Raw genomic sequence first — 27114 nt, 5'->3', positions numbered from 1 at the left:
GGAAAATGGTTGAAGGCTATAGAAGACCTAAAACATTCATTTTATAAATAATCGATCAACAACAGAGTTTGTTAACATGCTGCAATTTTTTTTTTTTTGTGTGTCCTTAGGTGTTATAGTGTTTATTAATTAATGTTAATGTGAACATATGTACCATTGCGCTTTAACCCCTACACATTAAGTATGAGACTGAATGTAGTAAAAATATAAATATGTCTCTTTTGGTAGGATCTCACAATTATGATTTTGTAAATTACATGAAAATAATCGTATATAAGATCCCAACATTGACAAACTTAATGTTAAACCTTCAAAGTTATATATATATATATATATATATATATATATATATATATATATATATATATATATATATATATATATATATATGTTCTCATCCCAAACAAATAAACATATGCAAAAATTTTAGTCACTTTATGTCACTTTTTTTAAATTTAGCCTAACTAACACTATTGATAACCTATTCCAATGTGCTAAAAGATCTATATACTTACAAGCTAGAAATACGAAATCTAATAAAACCAAAATTAAAAATTCTCCATCTTGAACGAACCCTATAGATGATTAGTTCGAAATTGATATCCCTCAGCGTGGACACTTTCTAGTGCCATTTGTCCAAACAAATACGGTGACTTAGCTTCACTGGTAGTATCGTCATTACAAATCTTCGTTGTGGCCCTCCCAAGAGCTTGAAGAACATCCTCCTTGGTCACAAAATCACCACCTAATTAACAACATACCCAAACATACTCAAGACATTGCCATGTCTAAACACTTAAGTAAATGTTAAGTTTAGCACAAACCTCTACGACCTGCAAGCATTACAGCCTCATGAGCTATATTTTCAAGATCAGCCCCAACTAACCCCGACGTACGTGAAGCAACAAGGTCACAAATGACTTGTTTGTCCTCCTTGCCCATGGGCACCTTTTGTAAATATAAAGAAAAAATCTTTCTTCTTCCATCTTCATCCGGTTTACCCACAACCACTTTCCTGGAAAACCGACCCGGTCTAATCAAGGCAGAATCCAGCAACTCTGGTCTGTTAGTAGCCGCTATAACCACCACAGTTGCACCCTTCTCAAATCCATCCATCTCAGTCAAAAGCTAACACATCAAGCACCACATTTTATGTCAACTATTTCCTTGTTTAACTTTGACAATGAACATTAAATTAAAATAATATTTACCTGGTTTAAAGTTTGATCACGTTCACTATTGAAAGATATTCCACGATGCCCTCCAACAGCATCTATCTCATCAATGAAAATAATAGACGGTGAACGTTTTCTGGCATCGCTGAAAAGATTTCGAACACGGGCAGCCCCGTTACCAACAAAAATCTCGACAAATTCACTAGCAGACATCGAGAAAAACGCCACGCCAGCTTCTCCGGCCACTGCACGGGCCAACAATGTTTTTCCGGTTCCCGGGGGACCCGCAAGCAGAACCCCACGTGGTAATTTTGCCCCAAGTTTCATATATTTACTATCTCCTTTAATGCATGAGACAATCTACAAAAGTTCAATAACAAGCATGCAGGATTTATAATCTTTCTTTCATCATATATCCCAAGTCAAAATAAGCAAGGGGGACAAATTAGTAAATTACCTCGAGAAGTTCAGCCTTGGCAGCATCAACTCCTTCCACATCATTGAAAGTTACGCATTGTTTCTTACTCGGATTTCTATCTTTTCTTTTTCCAAAAAATTTCCAACTTTGAAGGTAATACCATGAGTGCCAGATACGCAACAAGGTAGGGGCAAAATCTGACATTTGAAGCCAGAATCTTTTTATTAATTTTTTTATTGATTTGAATGAAAGCTGCTGTGTCAATGGGCAGGCGAAGAAGGCACCAAAAAATATATCCTTCATTGCTCTGGATAAATGCTCAGGGTCAACTACCCAACGCGATGCCTCTTGTTTTGGTAGGACAAATGCTACAAGTACACAAAAAGAAGCTCCGATTACAACCATGAATATCTTTCGACTCAATTTGCCATCAGACATCCTTGTTATTGTTTTATGAACTTTTCTTTTTGCCTCCTGTATGTCTGTAATGTAACTCAAAAAAAAAAAAAAATGCAATGAATTTCTGTTGTCAATGTAATACCCACATTTAAAAAAATGTTACATATACCATCTTCGGTCTCTGCAACAGTACTGTCCTCTTTCGCTGCCCATCCACACACGAACTTCACAGATGATGCAGTAAGTCAGTAATATTACAGTAGTCGCACATAACAAATTACCCATGTAAATATTGGCCACAACTACGCACATAAACCGCAATTTCATGAAGAAGAAATTAGTATAACAAATGCAGTCCACGAACCTTTTTATCCATTTGCCCCACATCATCCCAACTCGACAAAGGGCCCCAAAAATCAGCGCAGCTCATGTTGCCACCAAAACCCTTGTGGTCCTGAGGAAAATCGTGTAAAGGAAAACGGAATCTAAGAGTATGAACATGGTTTATATGACTGCATGAGATTAGGATATGTATCATGCATATGAAAAAGAAAAATAAATAGTATTCCAGTTGACCTTTTTAAGGACCGGAGAGATGGGCACGGCAGCATTGTTCGAAGAAAGACGAAGTGACAGAGGAGGAGGATGTTGGCGGAGTATATGAGAAACTCTTTTTAGAGTGAGAAGTATTCAAGATACTATTTTTAAAGAGAGGAGGCTGTTGAGTGGATTTTAGGGCAAACATCACCAGCGGAGGGATCAACAAAAGCGGAGGGGTCAACAAAAGGTTTGGCGTCGTCGCCATGGAGGGTTTTGGCGTCTGCGCAGCGTTCAAGAAAAGGTTTGCCATTGTCATGGGGGCTTTTGATATCTGTGCAGTCATCATCGGGTGGTTCAACAAAAGGGTTGCCATCGCCGCGCAATGGTTTTTAAGGAATGAAGGAGCGCGTATGTTTATGGATGGCGGGAGCAGAGCAATAGCAGACTCAAGAGAGACATATGTTTTGTAAGGTATCAATCTGATGATACCTTGATGCCCAAGGAAACAAAGAAAAGAAACAGAATAACAGGGGAATATAAAGAAGAAAAACGAACTTATAATTACTTGCTGAAGAAGGTCTAATTTGTTAGAAAAACACTTAAGTAAATGTTAAGGTCTAATTTCGTAAGATTTTCATTCGTTTGAAAATTCGCTAGTGACAGTAATTTTGATTCATAAATTACATTTGGACAGGGAGTCTAATAGACTTTTTAGTCCCTAAAGAAAGCATGTTACGTATTGTGGTCAGAGAGTCTAATCGACTTTTTAGGTTCCAATTACCGTTTCTTGCACAAACAAATCAAGAGCAAATCCTTTTAGGTACAACAAAAGGTTGGAATTTTTGTTCCATTCAGATTAATCCTAATCTAATGCATTTGACTAGAATAGAATGCCGACTACATGGCCTAAAAGTTCCTTTGGCCTCTTGATGCTTAAACAAAAAGCAACACATAATTCATCCCTCAGGTGTCGGTTTGTGAATTGTAAGTAGATACATCTTAAATAAGTCCAAACAAAATGAGAGAGAGAGAGAGAGAGAGAGAGAGAGAGAGAGAGAGAGAGAGAGAGATTCATTCTACTGGCAATACATCTCAAACATGAGATCCTTGTAGCCAGATTGCAAAAGCAATATTGGAGGAACTTCATCTATTCCTGGCCAACCTGTGAGCTTTCTGCTGTTAAAGTAGCTTGTATGTAACGTGCGGTTTCTTGAATTAGATATACCATCTAAGTAAGGATGCACATATTCCAGCTTCAAAGCAAGATCATCCTACAAAAAAAAAAAAAAAATCGCTTCTTATCAATGTTACATTCATTGACATATGCTGCTATTTCAACAAAATTCTGTCTATCAAAAAACACGATCTCCGATACTCTGTATTTTTTCAGTCCACTGAGTCTGTTCAACTGAACAACTCTATTTGCAGTGAGACCATGCTCATCCCATTCTGGAGAGTGGTTTTCATCTGCTAGAGCTGCAGGAAACAGCAGCCCTTTTAAAAAATCGTCTTCATCACCCCCACCTCCGTCATCTCCTCCGCCGGATCCACCGCAACCTCTATCCCCCACCACCAATGCCGATGAGGGAAGGTTCCTTATCGACGTCTACATCAGATAAAACCCCGGACGCGTCGGAAATGGCTAGTGTCTTAGGAGTAGTTTGTTTTTTTTTTTTAAAAGAGCTGCAGCACCACTTTTGTCTGCGCCCCGCAGACAACGCGCAAACTTTTATCCCCGCAAATTGTTTGTTTTTTCGAAGGGCTAAGATCTAAAAACGTCTGCGTGAAGTCTTCACCACACAGACATGGACCAACCACTTCTAACATCTGCGGGCTTTTAACCTAAAAAAAAACACCGCTACTTCCAGTCGACTCCTCCTTGAACGAACCCATCTTCACCATCGGCGCCTCAACCCACTTCTAACATTTGCGGGCTTTTCTGAACTTTATATAGAGAGTGTTCGAACTTTTATTAGGGTTGCCGAAGCAAATCGCATGAATAATGGAAATGAATCGATTTCTTGTCCTTGTAACCTTTGTAAAAACTTTAAAACGTTTAATTTTATTGGAGAAATAGAGTATCATTTGTTGCAAAATGGTTTTGTGCCTAATTACACTTGTTGGTCAAGACATGGAGAAACACTTGTTGATTGTGGCACATCGTCGATCAATATAAATATTCATAATAGTACATACAACAATGATTCATATGTTGATGAAGATGATCATCATTCAAATGACCCAAATGACAATTTCAATGAAATGTTTGATGACATGGAGACTAAAATGGATGATGTTGAACAAGAAAAGTTACAACGCGTATTTGAAGAAGCGGAAACACCATTATATAGCGGTTCCAAATTTATGAAACTCGATGTGGTATGTAGGTTGATTAACTTAAAGTCGAAAAACGGATGGACTGATAAAAGTTTCACAAGTCTATTAGAGGTTTTGCATGACATTCTTCCGGAAGATAATGTATTACCCATTTCTACATATCAAGCAAAAAAGCTTATGTGTCCGATGGGATTGGAAGTTGAAAGAATACATGCATGTCCAAATAATTGTATGTTGTACAGAAAGGAGTTCGAGATTAAACATAATTGTGTTTTTTGCGATGCATCGAGGTATAAACGGAAAAAAGATTCGGATGAAGTAGATGATGATGTGACGAAAAATGGACCACCGGCTAAAATATTATGGTATCTCCCTATTATACCAAGACTAAAAAGGTTATTTTCAAACGAAAAAGAAGCAAAGTTACTTTGTTGGCATTCGGAAGAACGTGTAACTGACGGAAAACTAAGACATGTTGCAGATTCACCTTAGTGGAGAAATATTGATAAGAAGTATCCTGAATTTGGAAAAGAGATGAGAAACATACGGTTTGGGTTGAGTTCAGACGGGATCAATCCTTTTGGGAACATTAGCAGTCGTCATAGTACGTGGCCGGTTCTTTTATGCATTTACAATCTTCCACCATGGTTATGCATGAAACGAAAATACATTATGATATCGTTGTTGATTCAGGGGCCGAGACAACCTGGTAACGATATTGATGTGTATTTGTCTCCTTTGATTGATGACTTAAAAACTCTTTGGAGTTCGGGTGTAGATGTATATGATGCTTATAAGAAACAACACTTTCAATTGCGGACCATGATTTTTTGTACTATAAGTGATTTTCTAGCATACGGTAACTTGTCAGGATACAAAACAAAGGGTAAGAAAGCTTGTCCAGTTTGTGAAGATCAAACAAGCTCAATATGGTTAACAAATTCCAAAAAAAATGTATACATGGGACATCGAAGATTTCTTCCTAAGGGTCACCGTTTTAGGAAGAAAACTATTGAGTTTGACGGAAGTATTGAGATCAGAACGATGAGGAAACGATTTGATGCATTTGCACGAGTTGCAAGTTTAAATGTTGTGTTGGGAAAAAGATTTCGTGTTGATAAAAATGCCCTTTGGAAAAAAAAAAAGTCAATTTTTTTTAATTGCCTTACTGGAGATATTTGGATGTTAGACATTGTCTAGATGTTATGCATATAGAAAAAAATGTATGTGAGAGCTTGGTATGCTTATTATTAGAGATGAAGCATAAAATTAAAGAGGTTAATGCCCGAAAGGACATGGCTGAGATGGGGATATGTGAAGATCTTGCCCCCGAACAGAGTGCTAACGGTGTTTATCTCCCACCTGCTTGTTATACTACATCAAAAGAAGAAAAAATAAAGTTTTTTCAATGTTTACATGATATTAAGGTCCTATCAACTTATTATGCAAACATTAAAAGATTTGTGTCGATGAAAGACTGTAAATTGTTTGGAATGAAGTCTCATGATTGTCATGTTTTGATGACACATATGATTCCTATCGCAATTCGTGGAATTTTACAAGATGATGTCCGACATTATATCACTAAGCTTTGTTTGTTTTTTAACAACATTCACTCAAAGGTTATTGATGTAGAAGATTTGGATCAATGGGAGAAAGACGTTTATGTTACACTTTGTGAACTAGAGATGCACTTTCCACCCTCATTTTTTGATATAATGGTTCACCTCATATCTCATATCGTACAAGAAATTAAGGCTTGTGGTCCTGTATTCTTACGATACATGTACCCTTTTGAAAGATACATGGGTATCCTAAAAGGTTACGTAAGAAACCGTAATCGGCCAGAGGGCAGTATTGTTGAAGGGTATACTTGTGAAGAGGTTATTGAGTTCTGCCAAGGTAATCCTATTAATAATATATTACAGTTATAACAATCTATAATATTTTATATATAATATTAATATTTTTTGTAGGCTATATGAAAGATGTCGAAAGTGTTGGTGTTCCAAAAACTCGTCATTCAGGTCGACTTGAAGGAAAGGGAGGAGTCGGTTGCAAAATAAACATGCCAACTTATGAAGAGTTACAAGTTGCACATTTAGTGGTCCTAAAACACATGAAATGTCTTACTCCTTACGTTGATGAACACATGGACATGTTAAAGTTGAAATACCCGGGTAAGGAAAAAATGTGGTACATAAACAATCATAACAAAGAGTTTTCGAGTTGGCTGGAAAAGAAGGTAGCAGAAACGGATGTTGATGAAACCGTGAAAAGGTTGGGACGTGGGCCAGATTGTAGAGTTAAATCTTATCAAGGGTACGACATTAACGGTTATACATTTTACACCAAAGATCAAGATGAAAAAAGTACAATGCAGAATAGTGGAGTTACAATGATAGCATCAACGACCGAATTCGATAGACGGGATCATGATACTTTGATAAGAATAGCCAAAGATTCTTATTACGGTGTTATACACAAAATTTGGGAGTTGAATTATTATGACTTCATTATTCCTGTGTTCAAATGTAAATGGGTGAATAATGGTACAGGTGTTCAAGTTGATAAAGATGCTTTTACACTTGTTGACCTTTCAAGTAATGGCTATGTATCTGAGCCATTCGTTCTCGCAAAACATGTCACACGGGTTTTCTATATCAAAGACCCAAGCAAGAAAAAAGAGCACATCGTCTTACAAGGCAAACGACGTATTATTAGTGTTGATGATGTCGTTGACGAAGAAGAATACGACCACTTTGATGATCTACCACCATTTTCGGTTGGTATTGAACCCGGTAATTATGATAATATTGAACGCACAACATTTGTACGATCTAACATAGAAGGGACATATGTTGATTAAGTGCATGGATTGTTTTTTTTCTTTTTTGAATGTTGTTTTTACATGAATTTTGTATGAAATACTATCTATTGATAAATAATAACAATATTGCCCTTATCTTTTGATAATTATAATGTTTGTATAATTGTTATAAGAAATATCAAATAACATTTAAAAGTATCAGTTAAGACTTTTTTTTATCTACGGTGTTTGATCGCTTGTGATGGCATTTAATGTATCAGTCATTTACTAAATAGGTAATCTACTTTTTTGGTGAAAACCGCCCTAAAAAATAAACAAACCGCTTCAAAAAAATGAAAACCGCCCTAAAAAATAAACAAACCGCTTCAAAAAAACGAAAACCGCATCCAAAGATATACTTCTAGTTACATGGAAACCGCCGCCCTAAAAAATAAAAGTAACCGCCTCAAAAGACAAAGACAGCATCAAAAAATACAAAACCGCCTAAAAAAATACGCATAAAAAGAAGCTAAAAATAGCATCAAAAAATCGATAAACGCATAAAAACATATTGAGTTTTGATTGAGTAGTATTTTAGAAAAGATAATTATGTATTGCTATTTTCTTTTTAGAAAAACTAAATTATTTAATTTAAAAAAACAACGAGTAATATTTTTTTAATTTTTACATTCAATTAATGTACAAACTATTGGTAAAATGAAAAAATATATATATATTATTGCTAAGTCCACGATGAGTCATGGGTTTGCGACCTGACTCGCCGAGTCCATGAACTGACTCGCCGAGTACACCTTGTGACATCTCTATTATGTCGATTACAGTCCATTCCAACACCTTCAACTCATAGATCTGGACTTCTAATGCCAGCTTTGCATGTAAAGTTGCTAACTTTAGGTGCATGCAAGGTGTTATGAGGCTAGAACACTCAATCCAACTCTGGATCTGTAACGACCCAATTTTCAAGTCCAAAATTTTATCTAATTAACTAACTCATAAAAATATTCTTAAGAAAATACTGTGAAATCACATCATCTCATAGACCGGATGCTGGGGGCTATTTCACCCCCTACTACTACCACATAGCATGTAACACATAACCATATTCTATCTAGTATGACTGGGTATGACCACCCCCTTTTGGCCTCTCCTTCCTCAAAAACGATTTAGCTCACTTAGGGTTTCTCTCAAGGGACTGGTAGCCGCAATGAGAGGCTATGAGTGCCCTTAAATAGGTCCCTTGCAATGAGAGGCTATGAGTGCCCTTAAATAGACTCCTAAGATCCATCTAGCACGTAAAGTGACGAACTTTACGTGCATGCATGGGACTATGAGCTCAAAAGACCCTAAAATGGCTCTTATGTTGCAAGGGACCTTCCATGGGTGCAAAAATCAACTCCAATCTACCTTGTGACCCCTCCCAATCCACATGGTCCACTCTCTGAGTCTATAGTATGACTGGTCCGCCCTCTTGGGGCCTTCTGCCTATCCGGACCGCTCGCCGAGCCTTCGGTCTAACTAGTCCGCCCTGGGTATGTTGGCCTACAGCACAAAGCAGGACCCGCCTCAACCCAACCCCAATCCAACAACCATGTGCACATAAACATGTAATCATATAACATCTCACAACTAATCAAAGTCCTTCTTGAGCCATTTCCAAGCTTGATTATGAATTAGGGTTTGTAATAAGCTGATTAACCTTTAGATCTAGGCACGGTTGAGCTCCAGGAGCTCGGATCTACTGCCTTTATGGAGCCATATTGCATGAAAGCCCTAGATGTACTCTCTTAGTGCATTTTGAGCCCTAAAACCTTCATTGTGTTTGTTTACACGTAAAGTTGGAAACTTTACGTGATAATCGAGCCCTAGGAACCCAGATCTATGTATGGCATGAGCTGGAATCAAGCAAAATCGAGCATATAGTATTTACATGCGAAATACTCGGCAAGTCGTTCATCGGACTCGGCGAGTCGAGTACCCGGTCGTAGTAGGGGGTGAAATAGTCCCCAATACCCGGTCGAGAGGACAGAAGGGGTAGGTCAGGCACCCAGATATGCCTGACAATATATGTATGTTCTGCGATTGTATGGTATGTGGTATGTTGGGGGAACTCACTAAGCTTCGTGCTTATAGTTTTCAGTTTTGGTTTCAAGAATCTCTTCTTTGAAGGGGAAGGAGCTGGCGCGGTAGCGGCACATCACACACATGCCTCGTATTCCACACTATGAGATCTTCCTGGGGATTTATACTCTGACATTATTATGTTTTATAAAATGTTTTTCCAGACATGCGATATCTTTTATGAAATGATATGATCTGTGAACGTTGTATTTCTAATGTTTTGCTAAGTATATGTTTGAAAATGAAATTTTTGGCCCGTATTTTTTGGATGTTACACATACAGAGGCTTTTCAAGCCATGCAGGGACTCCAATCCATAGATCCACTCTTCTACAGCCTAACCCTCACATAAAGTTGCAAACTTTACGTGAAAAGAAAGGAGATATAAGCCCAAAACACTTCTAGGGATAGGGTTTAAGACAAAGGGCTTCACTAATGACTCTTAGACAGGAACTTTATGACCTTTTGGGCCATCACAAGTCTAGATCTGAAGTAGCAACTTCAGATCTAAGCCTCAAACTCGAGATAGCTCCCAAACAAGCTAATGAATCCCAAATCAACCACCATTCATGAATCAATAATGAAATAGCTTAAGGAGGAGTTTCCTTACCCCTGAAATATGCCCAAACAGAAGTAGATTCCAGATCTACCCAAGCCCCTTGATGATGGCCTCCAAATCCCCAAGCTTCTTACACTAAGAACCCTGACCAGAATTGCGACTCGACTCACCGAGTCTATCCATCGACTCGCCGAGTCGACCTTCCTTATTTACACTAAGAACCTTGAACTTGCACCAAACTCGAATCCTTCAGTCTCCTCGTGAGTTACCTTCTATGCTCTTCCTTCTCCCTTGTGTTCAAAACCCACAAAAATCACTCAAAAGCCTTAGATCTTGCACCAAAACACTTAGGGTTTGCTATGGATGATTTTTGGGAGCAATAGGGATGAGTGGTGGCTGAAAGAGACAATTAAATAGACTCGACGAGTTGACCCCCTTTTGACTTAGGGTTTCCTTTTTTTTCTTGGTCTTTCTGATTTTGGGTGTTACACGTAAACCCTAACCCCTAAACACTAAACCTTGAACCTTAAACCATAAACCCTAACCATTAAACACTAAACCATAAACCCTAATCCCTATACCCAAACACTAAATCCTTAAACCCAAAACTCCAAATTAAATCCACAAACAGTAAATCCTATACAGTAAATCGGACATGATTATACACACCGGCTCGAGGCGGGTTTTTGGAATTGATATTGAATTGGTTATCTTTTCATGAATTTTAAAATTATAACTAATAATGTTCGGAAACTGAATTGACCTTGGGGTTTGATATTTCATTTGTTTCGAATAAAATACATTAAATATATGATTTATGTTATTTTAAAAAGTTCAAATTTATTGGAAATTTTAGGATGTTACACCACTAAACACTAAGCAGCATGTTCGGTCTTAGGTAAACACTAAACGCTAAACCATGCACCCTAAACACTAAAACATTGAAACTTAAACCATAATTTTTTAAATTTTGGAAGTATATATTATGTTTTTATTGTTTTTGTAATACTTATTTTTAGAATTATATATAATTAATTATGAGTCATAACGAAATATTAAATTGAATAATTTCTAAAAATAATTTTTATAAAACCAATATAATTGCTAAATATTAATGATCGCATAAGAATTGCACCGCCTCATAAAAAACATCGCTCCACAATAGTCGCACCATAAAAATACCTGAAGCCTTATTTATATTATTAATTTATGATTATGATTAAAAAAAAAAAAAAAAAAAAAAAAGGAAACTGCCTTATAAAATAGGAAGGAACCGCCTCAAAAAAGTGAAACCGCATTATCTGAAAATCACCGCCTCATAAAATCATCCGCCCACAGTCAATACCTCAAGTTTACCCTCCTGTGGTTTTCTAATTTTTTCACTGCGCGCCATCTCGAAACCTCCATAGCGATTCGTAAACCCTTGTCGTCGCTGACGGGAATTCCGGTTTTAGTGGACGGCTAAGTTGACGCTAGGACCTCCACAAGTCTCCGCGGTAAACCTCCATAGCTCTCGTCTGAAACTTCCACAACTCCCGGCCACATTTTCTGTTTTGAGTTGCTTTGTCGTTTAAGGTATATTTACATTGATTTGTTGGTGGTGTATATATATTGCTTTGTTTTCAAAAGTTTATTCTTAAAAAGTGTTTGGAATCTTTTAGAATTGACCGTGACTTGTCTCGTGTCGTATAGCATTAGAATTTTTAGAATCTGTAAAGTATTAATTTGATGTTGTGAAAAAGTCTTATTACTTTACATTATAGTTCAAAATCTTTAGAATACATAAACGTGTAATTGTCTCCTGGTTAATAAATGTAATACATGGCCCCACATATATGGGGTCTACCAATTTATTGGTTCGATCCTTCCTTTTCATTGCATTATGTTAGATTCTTGTTTTGTATTCATGGAATATACTATTGTATTGGATTATGTTTTTTGTCCTTATGTTATGTTTGTCTTTTATTATCCATGGATAAAAATATTTTTAATTTGTTTAATGTTGTTAGGCTTGTAAAAATGGAAAATGTACGACCAAAAAAAAGAGGTGAACGTGGTATTGCTGCATTTAAGTCAAAGATTTCTCCGGAAAAATATAAAGTGAAGTTTGATAAAAATAATATACTAGATGATGGCATGCCAGCATAGTTTAGTTCTTGGTTTGACATGAAGGTTCGACGCAGTTTTCCTATAGATATAGAGTCGCGTAAAGCTAGAGAAATGTATTTTAAAGATTTATGGTTGGAAACTAAGATATTTATATTTTAATTTATTGCAAATATAAATAACTTGTTAATTAATTATTATGTTTAACATATTTTGTTTTGAAATTGTAGAAACAGTGGAACATCGAGTCTAATGAACAGAAAAATATTTGAAGAGTAAAGCTGTAAAACTTGCATCAAATTTTAAATCATTCCTTGTTTCAAATTTTGTGAATCAAGAATTGAATGCTTGTCTCAAATATGATTTTATAAAACCTGATGAATGGGAAAGATTTGTTGCACAAAAAACTACTCCTGAGTTTTTGGTATGTTTTAATTGTTTATTTATTTATTTATTTATTTATTTATTTATTATTATTATTATTAACAATTTGTTGATATGTGTGAAGGCAAGAAGTGCAAAAGCTAAAGAAAGCAATGTGAAAAGGATATTCATTACACGTTTAGGTCGAAGTGGATGGAAGGGTCTTGAAAAAAAAAAGACATATTATATGACCTCAATTTGTAGCCAAATACGAGTTTCTGGATCGTATACAAAATGAGCGGTCTATGTTATATTTAATGGATTTCGCATTAATTAACCCAGAAACCAATACGTACGATCTTCCCCAAGTGGCAATTAAATATTTTCAATTTTTGGTAAACAATTTTTTTTTCAATTTATGAAGATTTTGATTTGTTAGTAGATATATCTTTACAAGTATTTTTTTTTTCTTTATAGGAACAAGAAGAGAAAAGAATGATAGTTGATGGGAGTTATTTCCAAAATAAGGAAGACCCATTAGTTAGACTTTTGGGACGCGAGCACGAGGGGCGATCACGGACAATATCTAATATCATTGGCCATACCAGGTTTATGGTGGATTGTTCAAAATGTGGAAAATAGTAGAACCACGAGACCGAGACAACAGGTTGACATGATCCCATCATTGCATGAATCTAGTGGTGCATCTGGTGGACGGTTGACAGAATACCCACCTATTAAGGTAATATATTTATAGTTTTCACATAATATATATATATATATATATATATATATATATATATATATATATATATGTATATTATAAGTTATGTTTTCTATATTATATTTACAAAAAAAGTTGTATGATTCACAGGTTAGGATAGAATGTGAATTGCTAGTGAATGTGGCTGATACTCAATTGATAGTAGCTAATGGTATTGCATGGCCAACATCTGAAACGGTCATACATTCACAACCAATAAGTACACGTGTGAAAGTACAGGTTGATGAAATCTTCAAAATATATGAGAACTTGCCTATGCATGCCGTCACACGGACGGAAGAAGTTGAATATGTTAAACATCTTCTACATACCATCGTTCAGTGGCCGAGATATGCAATAAAGGTATATTTATATTTAAATATAAATATATATTTTAATATATGTTTATTTAAATATTACAAAATATTGTAGGTTGTGAACAAGACACCTAGCAAATCAAATAGTGGCACGGGAATGGGGTTGAATCGCGCCTCACCATACATACATGTTGATCACATCATGACGACTTCAGTTTATCGTCCACAAGTATTCAACCAGTTCACTCTTACTTTTTGTTAATTTAGTATTATTTTGATAATATTATAACAACTTTTAATTTTTTTGTTATTTTAGTTTGAGGAAAACCACATTTCTTATCAACATGAAATTAATGAACATTTTCAAGGTGGTTTAGTTGATATGGTTAGTCTTAAAAACTTGTTTTTTGCTCATTTTTAGACATATTATGTTTTTTTAGATGTTTTATGTTTGTATATAATCATATCTAATTACTAATGTTTTGTGTTTGTCTGTAGATGTTATCTATGAATCCACCACAAGTTCATTTAAATGCACCCGAACCGAGAGCCAGACCCTAACCCGAATCCGAATTTGAATCCGAATCCGAACCCGAACCTGAATTTGTTACACATGATGAACCTGACTTGTATACATCCTTGAGCAAATTACAAGAACAAAGACCTCAAATTCAATCTGTTGGTTTTCAAGTAGTAGAGTTTTTTGGGAATGCAAATGTTGTTAATATTTTTTCACCCAAAGGGATGTATCGCCGTAGGGTTCAAATTACCATCCAATATATCGAGGTATTACAACTATTTTTAAGAGATTGGATTAATCAAAGCGTTATTCATTGGTTTGCAATGTAAGTTATTATTATATTTTTTAATATGGTATTATAACTTTTTAGATATAATTAATTTTACTAACATTGTGTAATATATATAGGCTTCTTTTTAGGTCGCCCAATTCCGAATGTGCTTTTTTTGATCCGCTTTGCATTGCACGCTTAGATACTAAAACAGACCTGACGCCCGTCACTAAACATATCGAAGAAGTATTTTCGTATCATAGAGGCAAACGATATTTTCTTGCTCCATATTTACAGGGGTAATTTTTTTCTTTCCATAATACGTTCACATACATATACACACTACACTTATATAAACACAGTACACATATATGCTTACTTGTTAAATAATTCTTATTTTTGCAGTATGCATTGGTTGCTTTTTATCCTATGTCCTGAAAGCATATGTGGTTATATTCTTGATTCTTTATGTGAAAACAACCAAGAAAAGAAAAAAGACCCTTACCACTTTCCTTCTTTCATTGATAATGTTTTCCCGGGACGAGTTAATAAGTGGGAAACAGTACATGTATGTTTTCTATTAATTTTTATCAATGTATTTAAAGTGGTTTGAAATAGTTATTGTGAATTAAATACAGTGCTACAAACAAAAAGGTGGATGGGAATGTGGATTTATAGTAATAAAACATATGAAAGAGTTTGTTGAGACCATTCAACATGATTTTGAAAATAAAGTAAGTATTTTGTATAGATTTAAAATATCAATATTTTGTATGTGTGTGTGTCTATATATATATATATATATATATATATATATATATATATATATATATATATATATATATATATATATATATATGTTGTTTGTTTGTTTGTTGCAGTTATGGAAAAAGAAGAGTATTGTTACGCCCGTTAAACTTGAAGATATGGTCTCAGAAATAATACCTCATTTAATTAAGATGGTGAATAATAGTCAGAAAAGAACTTTCTAATAATGATAATGTTTTGTGTTTTATTATAACTAAAATGTAAATTAGAAATTGTTGGTTTTTTGTATAATGAAGTTTTGTTAAATACTATGTTTTTGTTTATTAATGATTTTTAAATGATATATTATTTTTTATAGTGCGGTTTTGTTTTTGTGATATATATATATATATATATATATATATATATATATATATATATATATATATATATATATATATATATATATATATATATATTATTTAATACGACGGTTTCTAATTTTTGGCTCCATTATTTAATAGAGCAGTTTCCGATTTCTGGTGCGATTATTTAATAAGGCGGTTGTTTATTTTTTAGTGCTAATATTTAATAGAACGGTTCCTTATTTGTTGGTGCGATTACTTAATAGGGCGGTTTTTGATTTTTTTAGTGCTAATATTTAATAGAGCGGTTGCTGATTTTTTAATGCGATTTGTTATTTTAATTTTGGTATCTTATAAGGCGGTTTCTAGTGTTTTTTAATGCGGTTTGTAAACCGCATCATCAAATAGTACAATTTTTTAATGCCATATTTTTTGGTGCGGTCAAAAAACCGCATCAACAAACTATATTAACCGCATCATCAAATCTCTTCTGTACTAGTGTATTTTTAAAGAGAGGAGGCTGTTGAGTGGATTTTAGGGCAAACATCATCAGCGGAGTGTCACGGGACAACACAATCACCGTGTGCCACTTAGTGTAACTTCGACTAAGTCAGGCTACGACGCTTCCTTTGGATGTATAAACAACTAAGTAAGCAAGAGAATAAAGGCTTCGAAGTTCTACAAACGAAAGAAGACTTCTATTATAGAGCACAAGAGAATACAAGAGAACTTCCAATGGTTTGGAGCAAATGAGCTCCTCCCTATTATACTTGTCCTTCCCCCTCTTGGGAAGTTTCTAGATATTACTACATTAGTCCTATATTCTTGACTAATCTAGAATATTCTACCAGGTTACATATATTTACAAGTCTTCATGATATGTTCTAAATAATTCTTTGATGTCCTAGAGAAATCTAGGACGTTCCAGGCTCTAATGTGTTATATTTGTAAGTTCTCCCATTTTCTTGAGTACTCCGGAAGAGTCTAGAATCTTGATCGTAACACCCTCCCCCACTTAAGTTCTTGACGACCTCGTCAAGTCTTAGATATGTACTCCTCGATCTTGCTTCGGAACTGCCACAGATCTTGTTCTCGTTCCCAACTGGACTCGCTATCGGGTAGTCCCTTCCATCGAACATAATATTCTGTCCAATTGGGTAAGCCTCGTTTACGAACTATTCTATCAGCTAGGATTTCATCCACCTCCTTGTCATATGAGACCACGTTTGCTACTGGGGCTCGATGTGATTTGCTCCTCGATGGATCTTCTTCATCGCGGTTGTAAGTTTTAAGAAGACTTACATGGAATACGGGATGGATTTTTAAGTAGGATGGTAATTCAAGCTTGCATGATCGGGTCCCAACCTTTTCAAGAACTTTGTATGGCCCCTCGTATCTTCGTGTTAAGCCTTTGTGTACCTTTCGGGTGGATTTGAACATCCTTTGTGGGAGTTTTACCATCACCTCGTCCCCTACTATGAACTCTCTTGGCTGCCTCTTTTTGCTCGCCCATTTCTTCATTCACTTGGCTGCCTTGTGTAAGTAAGACTTTGCTATGTCAAGTTCCTCGTCCCATGCTTTGACAAACTTGTACGCAGGTGGGCTTGATCCTTTGTAACCGTTTGTTAGTTCTTGGGGCGTCAATGGTTGTTGGCCTGTTACAATCTCGAAAGGACTCTTCCCTGTAGCCTCACTCTGTTGTAAGTTATATGAAAATTAGGCCACATCAATTAGCTTGGCCCAATCCCGTTGGTTTGCACTGACAAAGTGCCTCAAATAAATCTCGAGCAAGTGATTTACCCTTTCAGTTTGGCCATCGGTTTGAGGGTGGAAACTAGTCGAGAAGTGGAGTTCTGATCCCATTAGCTTAAATAGCTCCCTCCAAAACTTCCCTGTAAAGCGGGGATCTCTATCACTTATAATGCTTCGAGGAAGTCCCCAATACTTCACGACATGCTTGAAGAATAGTCGCCCTACTTCTTCAGCTATGCAATCCCGAGGGGCTGGAATAAACGTTCCATATTTGGAAAATCGATCTACAATCACCATTATTGATCCGCACCCTTCGGACGTCAGTAATGCTGAAATAAAATCCATCGATATGCTTTCCCATGGTCTTTCGGGGATCGGTAGTGGTTCCAATAATCCCGCCGGTTTGGCCTGTTCGACCTTATCTTGTTGACAAATAAGGCAAGTCCTCACATAGGCGTCTATGTCACTTCGTATATTGGGCCAATAATAGGATCGTTCTATAAGTGCTTTTGTACGATGAGTACCTGGATGTCCAGCCCATTTGGAATCATGACATTCCTTTAGGATTTCTCTTCTCAAGTTGTTCCATCTTGGGACATACATTCGATTGCCGACCGTGAATAATAATTCGCCTTCGACCCAAAATTTTCTGGTCTTGCCTTCTCTTTCCATTTCCATTAAGTTCTTCGTTAACGGATCCTGATTTAGCCCTTCCTTGATCCGGTCAGCAAAATCGCATGTTACTCGAGAGAGGGTTGCTAGATCGGCCTTTCGACTCAGGGAATCCGCAATTACATTGGTTTTTCCTGGCTTATATTCCATGATATAATCGAATTCTGCTAAGAAATCTTGCCAACGAGCTTGCTTAGGACTTATCTTCTTCTGATTTTGGAAGTAACTAGTCGCCACATTGTCGGTTTGGATAACGAACCGACTCCCAAGCAAATAGTGTCTCCATACTCGAAGGCAATGTACAATTGCTGTCATTTCTTTGTCGTGTACCGGGTATCTTCGTTCTGTCTCGTTTAGTTTTCGACTTTCATACGCCACGGGGTGGTTGTCCTGTATTAATACTCCTCCGATGGCAAAGTCAGAAGCGTCAGTTTGTACCTGGAATTGTTTGGAATAATCTGGTAGTTTCAAGATTGGTTCTTCCATGACAACGTTCTTCAGGTCATCGAAGGTCTTTTGGCACTTTTCCGTCCACTGCCAAGTCGCCTTTTTCTTTAGGAGCTCCGCCAGCGGTGTAGCCCTGGCTGAGTAGCTAGGTATGAACCTTCGATAATAATTAATTAATCCTAGGAACGAGCGTAGTTCGGACACGTTCTTTGGTGCCTCCCATTCTTTGATAGCACGTACTTTGTCTTTCTCCATATGGATCTTTCCACCTATAATTTTATGCCCTAGAAACGATACTTCAGTTTGGGCAAAGGAACACTTCTCTGCTTTCACATATAGTTGGTTTTCTTTAAGTATTTTGAAAACCGATCGTAGGTGTTCGACGTGTTCTTCGAGTGACTCTGAGTACACTACGATATCGTTCAAATATACCACCACAAATTTGTCCAAGAACGGGTGGAATATTTTATTCATCAAGGTGCAAAATGTGGCAGGTGCGTTGGTTAACCCAAAGGGCATTACTAAAAACTCAAAAGAGCCATACCTCGTTACACACGTTGTCTTTGGTTCGTCTCCTGCTGCTATACGCACTTGCCAATATCCCGATCGCAAATCCAGCTTTGAAAACCATCGTGCCTTCACTAGTCGATCAAACAGATCAGCGACCAAGGGTATGGGGTACTTGTTCTTCACCGTCACTTTATTTAGTGCTCGATAGTCGATGCACATTCTCAAGCTACCATCGTGTTTCTTTTGGAATAGTACTGGTGCACCAAACGGGGCTTTGGAAGGTCTAATGAACCCAGCATCCAGTAACTCTTTCAACTGTTGCCTTAGTTCTTCCAACTCCGGTGGAGCCATTCTATACGGACACATTGCTGGTGGCTTGGCTCCAGGTTCAAGCTCTATTTCGTGATCTACCTCCCTTCTTGGTGATAACTTCTTTGGCAAATCCGGTGGCATTACGTCTTTGAATTCTTCTAGTACCTTCTTGATTTCTTTAGGAACTTCTGACTTGGGGAGTTCAGTTTCTTCTTTTAAGGTACCTAAGTATGTCACCTCTCTCTTCTTTAGTCCCTTGTTGAGTTGTATGGCTGATAAGATCCGGGACTCTGTTTTGCTTCTTTCCACGGGTACGATGTGTATCGTTGAATCTTTGGTGATACGCATGGTTTGATTTTCGAACGAGAAAGGGCGTACCTGCTCAAAGAACTCCATCCCCAAGACCATGTGATAATCATCCATGGGAACTACGGTTAGATCGATAGGGCCCTTCCATCCTCCGATCTCGACAATTAATCCATAAGCGACTCCAAGGATAGGTTCCGAAGGAGAGTTGACAGCTTTCAACCAGCCTATTTCTTTTGTGTATTGAACGTTCATCTTTTCAGCTTCGTTTTTAGAAAGGAAATTATGGGACGCACCTGTGTCTATTAGGGCTTTAGTGACTTGGTTGTTTATGTCAACTTTCACAAACATGAGTCCTTTTTCTTTAATCGTGCGGCCGTCTTCTTTTGCCACCGAATTAAGGAGTCGCATGGAGCCTAGTTGTGCCTCGTCTCTTCCTTCCTTTTCTTCTTCAAAAACCATCGTGTTGAAACTTTTCTTTTTGGGACAATCTCTGATTAGATGAGGGCCATCACATAAATAGCACTTGACTTCCTTTCGAGGACCTACTTCAATCGCCTTCCCTTTGAAGGTTGCCGATCTTGCAGCGGGTTTATCGTCCTTTTGTAACAGCCTTGTTGTTGGTCTTTCTCCCCCACTAGGTTTCCTAGCCGGGGTATCTCTTCGGAGGTCCATAAGGTCTTCCGCTACTGCTATAGCTTCGTCCACATCTTGGACGTTTCTCCTCTTGAGCTCGTTATAAGCCCAAGATTGTAGTCCGTCTTGGAAATAAAATAACTTATCTTTTTCTTGTAAATCGGGCAACTCCAACATCAAGGCGGTAAATTCTGCCACGTAATCTTTAATAGACCCGACATGTTTCAATCCTCGTAGCTTCTTCATGGCCACGTCTTCAGCATTATGGGGACAGAATTGTTTCTTGAGTTGTCTCTTAAACTCATCCCACGTGTCTATGACATACAAGCCCTTTTCCATGTCACCATGCTTCCGCCTCCACCATAGTGCCGCATTTTCACTCAAGTATAGAATAGCTGTATCTATTTTGTACTTGTCTTCTTTTACTCCGACGGCATTGAAATAACATTCTAGGGACCAGAAAAATTCTTCGAGTAGTTTAGGATCACGCTTACCTCCATATTTCGAGGGCTTAGGTGCTTCTGTGTGTGGCGTCATCTTCGTGACAGATCCTCCGGCGATCGCTGCTTTGCATAGCTTCACTTCATCTTCTAAAGAGCTTATCTTTTCGCGAAACTCATTCCGCAAGGTGTTGACAAGTCCAAGGACTTCTTCCTTGATGACACCGATGGTCTCCTTCAATCCATCGCTTGTGTCACTTATCTCCGCAACGAACTGATCGACGGTATCCTTCCATTCAAGGATCTCCCCGACGTTGATCTCCGTCCTTGTAAGCTTGGTTTCTAAGCTTGCCAAGGCATCTATCGATTGGTCCCTCTTCTTGGACTTTCTTCCTCTTTCTTCGACAACAGGGGGTAGGTTTGCTACTTCGCTACTTCCTGCTTCTGTAGTCATGATCTCTTGCTTGTACGAACCTGGCTCTAATACCACGTGTCACGGGACAACACAATCACCGTGTGCCACTTAGTGTAACTTCGACTAAGTCAGGCTACGACGCTTCCTTTGGATGTATAAACGACTAAGTAAGCAAGAGAATAAAGGCTTCGAAGTTCTAGAAACGAAAGAAGACTTCTATTATAGAGCACAAGAGAATACAAGAGAACCTCCAATGGTTTGGAGCAAATGAGCTCCTCCCTATTTATACTTGTCCTTCCCCCTCTTGGGAAGTTTCTAGATATTACTACATTAGTCCTATATTCTTGACTAATCTAGAATATTCTACCAGGTTACATATATTTACAAGTCTTCATGATATGTTCTAAATCATTCTTTGATGTCCTAGAGAAATCTAGGACGTTCCAGGCTCTAATGTGTTATATTTGTAAGTTCTCCCATTTTCTTGAGTACTCCGGAAGAGTCTAGAATCTTGATCGTAACAGGAGGGATCAACAAAAGCGGAGGGGTCAACAAAAGGTTTGGCGTCGTCGCCATGGAGGGTTTTGGCGTCTCCGCGGCGTTCAAGAAAAGGTTTGCCATTGTCATGGGGGCTTTTGATATCTGTGCAGTCATCATCGGGTGGTTCAACAAAAGGGTTGCCATCGCCACGCAATGGTTTTTAAGGAATGAAGGAGCGCGTATGTTTATGGATGGCGGGAGCAGAGCAATAGCAGACTCAAGAGAGACGTAGGTTTTGTAAGGTATCAATCTGATGATACCTTGATGCCCAAGGAAACAAAGAAAAGAAACAGAATAACAGGGGAATATAAAGAAGAAAAACGAACTCATAATTACTTGCTGAAGAAGGTCTAATTTGTTAGAAAAACTTAAAATTGTAATATTATGTAAGAATCAGTTCCTTAACTAAAACATCCTAAACATTGAACTTATTTATGCTAATAAAACTGTATCATCATCTAACACAAAACCTATGTAAAAGGAAGGTTCCAAAAATACCCCTGGGATTAAAATGTTATAGATAATGATTTATCCCAACATATTCCGATCCGGTAATTCAGAAGCTTGCACCATTTTTAGTCCCAGCAACTTTATTATATCTTCAAACATGACATTTCTTTCTTCTCCGATTTCTACTTGTCTAGCAAGTTCTTGCTACTTGTCTAGCAAGTTCTATTTAATCTCCTCATGCCACGTTTTAAATGAACCATTAAACTATCACTCACCCCTTAATCGTTTATTTATACTCTTCACTCACAACAACGTTTCGTCCGCAGGTCGTGCCGATACATGAGTTCAGTTATTTTTGTCTGTAAAATCCATATTTGGAACCCTTTACAATACCAACATTATAAACACTACCATGGTTATAAACTCATTGAGAGTTTACTTTTTACCCTATGTGGGACACATTCCCACACTCTGTTTTGCTAAATTTTATTCCAAATACTCAACTTTGAGTATCGATATCTAATTCACTCATGCTTCATTTTGGATACATTATAAGTTGTATTAAAGCTCTCACGGAGGAGAACATAACCCATTAAAAATTATTAATATATATAATATATATTTATATTTAAATGTGCAAAGTTTTTAAAAAATCATAAATTTTATTAAATTTTCCAACAGTATCGGTGGTGACCGGAAAACTCACCTCTGTCAGTGGTATGCCGCTGGCCAAAAAATAAAGGTGGGGTATGAGGTGTGATATATATATATATATATATATATATATATATATATATATATATATATATATATATATAGAGAGAGAGAGAGAGAGAGAGGGGGGGGGGGGTGGTTCCTGCTTGCATAATCTTGTTTAACAATTAAAAATAATAAAATTGATTCCAAAATCTAAAAAGGTAACAATCTTTTTAAATTTGTCAGGGATGAAAAACAAAACAAGATAATACCAACCAGATCACTCAAGTACAAAAAAAAAATAGCAATAAGAATAGTTCATTTAATATACCCCCACACAACATGGATAGTTATGTAATTTTCTATAAAATCGTAATTCACCCTTATTCTGATCACATGCAACGGTGAAACGAATCAATTAAAGCTACTGAAAAGTGGTTTATACATATAGTCATTTTCTTCATTGAGCTTATTTCAATGCCTAATTTATCTTTAGTTTAGCTCTTCTAGTGAAAACTCTTGTAATTTAGTGACTCTATAGTTTCCATTATTGTGAAACCCTTGTTTGTTTTTGCTTCTACATCTGTATCTATTTTCACGAACAATTGAAGAACACGAGCATGCCTAGATTCCACCACATAGCATAGAACAATGTACATATATTCATCACTTTCTTCAATAACAATGTCATTCATTATCAAAACCTACCAACATTAGTCTAATCCATAAACGAGGCCCTAATGTAAAGTCATACATCCATGTCGGTCCTCAAGGAGTGTAGAGATGGTTAGTGCAACCTGCATTGAAGAAAGACGTTGGGGCATATAATCATGAAGGAGGATCTTGGCGCGTGCACACACACAAATACACACACACACACACACACACATATATATATATATATAGAGAGAGAGAGGGAGAGAGAGAGAGAGAGAGAGAGAGAGATGTTCAAATATGGATTGACATCTATTGTGCAGACGTATTGAAAATGCTATTATGTGAGAATGACAAAGAAAATATGATGTTTGATAATATGAATACGTTCAATCTTACATAACTATTGTCATTATCACACATTCTCACTAATTAAATTGTTTATAAGGTTATTATAGACTTTTTATTATTATTCTCATTTTTTTAGAATAATGTTTATTGAGTTGTATTCTGTAAGAATGGAAATGAATGAAAAATGATGTGTGAGAACAAAATTGAATTAGAATTAGTGAAAATGCATGAAAGTGACAATAGTTGTGTGATGTTGAACATATTCACATTACTAAAAAACTTATTATGTAACATCCCAAAAATAATAACATAAAATTTCATTTATAAATTAATAAATCGTAATACATATCATTTCCATGAAACAATGGTTATCAAGATTTAGTAAAACATCATCGAATCTGAGTAAATCATAGAATGCGGAAACATGTGGTGTGTTCCATGAAACGGTCCTGAGCTCTTCCATTAAAAATCGAAATACCAGAAACATAAACTGAAAACCATAAGTATGAATCTTAGTGAGTTCCCCAAGATACCACATACCACACATTGTTGAAACAATAAAATTATAAATCGATAGATTCTAAACAATTTAATGAATCAAGAACAAAAACATTGATCAAAGATGTGTCAAATGCTTAATATTATTAAAGCTTTAGAAGAGTTCAACGAGAACTTTTCTATAAAAACTAATTAGGGTAAAACAACTATAGCGAATTATGAACATTGGATTGGCATGCGGAATTAAAGAACACACAATGCACACGGTGATTTGGTGTTTAAGAGATGCATTCATTTTTCTATGGTGTTACATAAAAAAGGATCTAGATCAAAATCTATAAAATTAATACACACACACTCAATGTTACATCTCTCAAGCACACCTCTATAAGTGGTATGGACCCACCTTATATAGAGGTGTTTACATGTCTCTCTCACTCTCTATCTCATGTCACAAGGCTAATGCACCACATGCAACTGGGTCTACAAAATTCAACCCATTTACAAAGTCATACATGGATAACTTTATACCCAACATTCTCCCCCTCAAAGTTAGGAATGGATGACCCATTTCAAATCTTCCAAAATCAAGCAACTACGCGAACGAGCCTCAAGCGTGACATATGTAAAGATCAACCACAAATCTTTAATTTTGGGCTCTAGGATGTGAAACTATACGAACCAAGCATCAACGGATAATGAAGAGCTTCTCAAACTCCAATTAATCACCCTAAAGTTGAGCATAAAAACACACCCCAAAAATCTTCAATAAGTCCAAACCCATCATGAACCGAAATCACTTCCGAATCTCCAACCGAATCATTTCATTAACATCCAATACTCAAGGTCACTTCAGCCTTATGAAAAATTCAACTTTCGAATTTCCATATAAATTTCTCCCCCTTTTATAATCGGGAAATTTGATTATAAAACCAACAAGGAAAGAGAATATGCTCTATTCGGAATTTTCCTGCCAAAACTCCCCCTTAACTTGTGGCATAAACCTTTTGCTTCGATCCGGAAAATCCAAAAAAATCTTCTATTTTTAGTTTCGTTCACGGACAGTCTTTGACAAAATTTCTCAAAAATTGGTAGAAATTGTCAATTTCAAAATTTTGCACTGACCGGTGTGCCCAAAACAGCCAAAAATAGGAAACTCTCCCCATTTGCGAAACTAGGTAGAAAGCATCAATTCGCATTAATTGTAGGGGCCTGAAATGCATATTCTTCAATTTCTCAGCAAAATCAATCCAATTTCGAAATTGGGTATTAACAGCCAAAGTTTCGAAACTTCAGGGACTGCTTTCGAAATTTCTGTATTTTATCCCAAAATGTCCAAAATTATTCAACTTTCGAAGGTGGGCATAAGATGTCAAACATTCGAAACTTTAGGTACTGATTTTGAAAAGTCTACCCACAACTTCAAACTTATGAAATTACCTCCTTATTTCGAAATGGACAAGACTGTAAAATTGGTCCTTGTGGTTTGCGAAAAACTTTGGATAAGGTCCAAAGAGTTTTCAACTTGCATGGAAGGTCCAAAATCAAAAACTTCTTGTGAATTTGGTCCAAAAAAACTTGAAAAGACGGTTATGCCCTTTTGTTTTCTTTTTGTATTTTCTATAATTATTCTAATACTTTTTTTTGTATTTTTTACTTTAAAAATAAAAAGAAAAGAAAAAATTGCCCGCCACTCCCACCCACCCACCCCCTCTCTCTTTTCTCTCCTTCTTCTAACCCACCTTTGACATCATGGGGAGCTCGAAATCCACAATCCAAAACTACAAATCATCTAATAACTTCTCTCTAAATTTGAAAACTTGTTATGCGTACCCAATGGGGCTCGGATTTGGTTATAATTTGGAGTTTAATTTTGGTTTCGGAAGGAGGAATAGAGTGAGGGCATTGAAGAATGGTGATGAAGGGAATTTGTGGAATTTTCCGATGGTGAATGTTGTGAACATTTCACCGCCAGTGGCGGCAACAATACTGACTTCGGGAAAGGTAAAGAAAGCTCTGGTGGAAAAGAAGTAGAAGAAAATGGAGGAATTGATGAAGAGGTTGGAAGTGGAATTAGAGCAGGGGAATTCGAATGAAGGAGAGGAGATTTCAAGTCCTGAAATTGGGTCCGTATTGCTATTGAAATTGAAATATGAAGAGAAGATGAAACCTACAAATCATACCTGCGGATCAGTTTTCGGTGAGATAAGGGAGAACTGGATAATACCACAGACAGGGAGTTGAGAGTAAAATGTTTAAGTACAGATGTGGGTTAGCAGCTGTCAAAGAGGGATTTGCGAGAGGGTATTCCACCGAACATGCATTCAAATCCATCTACTCTAAAATCAGACAATGAAATTCCTAATATTGTTCTCCTCTAAGCGTGGACAGAGGAACCCTCATCGACCTTAATCAGATTTGTTCCTGATGCACACCATTGGAGCTGGAATCACTAATTTGATCTTAGTCGATCTCAGAGAAGAAATCCGAGGTGAAGAAACACGATGGGGAAGAAGCATGAAGTGAACAGATTGAAAATTCTACACAAAGTGAAGTATATGCGATGTTGTGTCGTCTCTAATTTATGGAAGATAAGCAAGATGGGTTT

At 36.7% G+C, this 27114-nt stretch overlaps 2 protein-coding genes across 2 annotated transcripts; one reads left to right on the top strand and one right to left on the bottom strand.

Annotated features, from left to right (window-relative positions):
- Positions 1–551: 551 nt before the first annotated feature.
- On the bottom strand, positions 552–2905 carry LOC145046437 (uncharacterized). Its single transcript, XM_078994724.1, has 7 exons — positions 2736–2905; positions 2357–2504; positions 2162–2216; positions 1633–2075; positions 1212–1535; positions 825–1128; positions 552–745 (listed from the first exon to the last, which is right to left on the bottom strand). Exons 1-7 carry the CDS (start codon positions 2903–2905, stop codon positions 576–578), a joined length of 1614 nt encoding a protein of 537 aa, XP_078850850.1. The 3' UTR covers positions 552–575.
- Positions 2906–6125: 3220 nt separating this feature from the next.
- Positions 6126–7738, top strand: LOC145046436 (uncharacterized). The gene is made up of 2 exons (XM_078994723.1): positions 6126–6771; positions 6846–7738. The coding sequence occupies exons 1-2, from the start codon at positions 6126–6128 to the stop codon at positions 7736–7738; spliced, it is 1539 nt and encodes a 512-aa protein (XP_078850849.1).
- The last annotated feature ends 19376 nt before the right edge of the window (positions 7739–27114 follow it).

Source organism: Lactuca saligna, chromosome 5 (assembly GCF_052625555.1).
Source record: "Lactuca saligna cultivar CGN05327 chromosome 5, ASM5262555v1, whole genome shotgun sequence".
Classification (NCBI taxonomy): Eukaryota; Viridiplantae; Streptophyta; class Magnoliopsida; order Asterales; family Asteraceae; genus Lactuca; species Lactuca saligna.
Note: the sequence above shows the minus strand (reverse complement) of the source record. Positions and strands in the feature narration are given on the sequence as shown.

What these genes read in the sequence shown, in the direction of transcription:
- LOC145046437 (XM_078994724.1), bottom strand. Translation starts at nt 2,905, where the DNA reads ATGGCAACCCTTTTGTTGAACCACCCGATGATGACTGCACAGATATCA. An exon ending in TGGGGCAAATGGATAAAAAG is followed by an intron (nt 2,217 to 2,356) that starts GTTCGTGGACTG and finishes TCATCTGTGAAG; the next exon opens with TTCGTGTGTGGATGGGCAGC. An exon ending in TGTTGCAGAGACCGAAGATG is followed by an intron (nt 2,076 to 2,161) that starts GTATATGTAACA and finishes GTTACATTACAG; the next exon opens with ACATACAGGAGGCAAAAAGA.
- LOC145046436 (XM_078994723.1), top strand. Translation starts at nt 6,126, where the DNA reads ATGAAGCATAAAATTAAAGAGGTTAATGCCCGAAAGGACATGGCTGAG. An exon ending in GGTTATTGAGTTCTGCCAAG is followed by an intron (nt 6,772 to 6,845) that starts GTAATCCTATTA and finishes TATTTTTTGTAG; the next exon opens with GCTATATGAAAGATGTCGAA.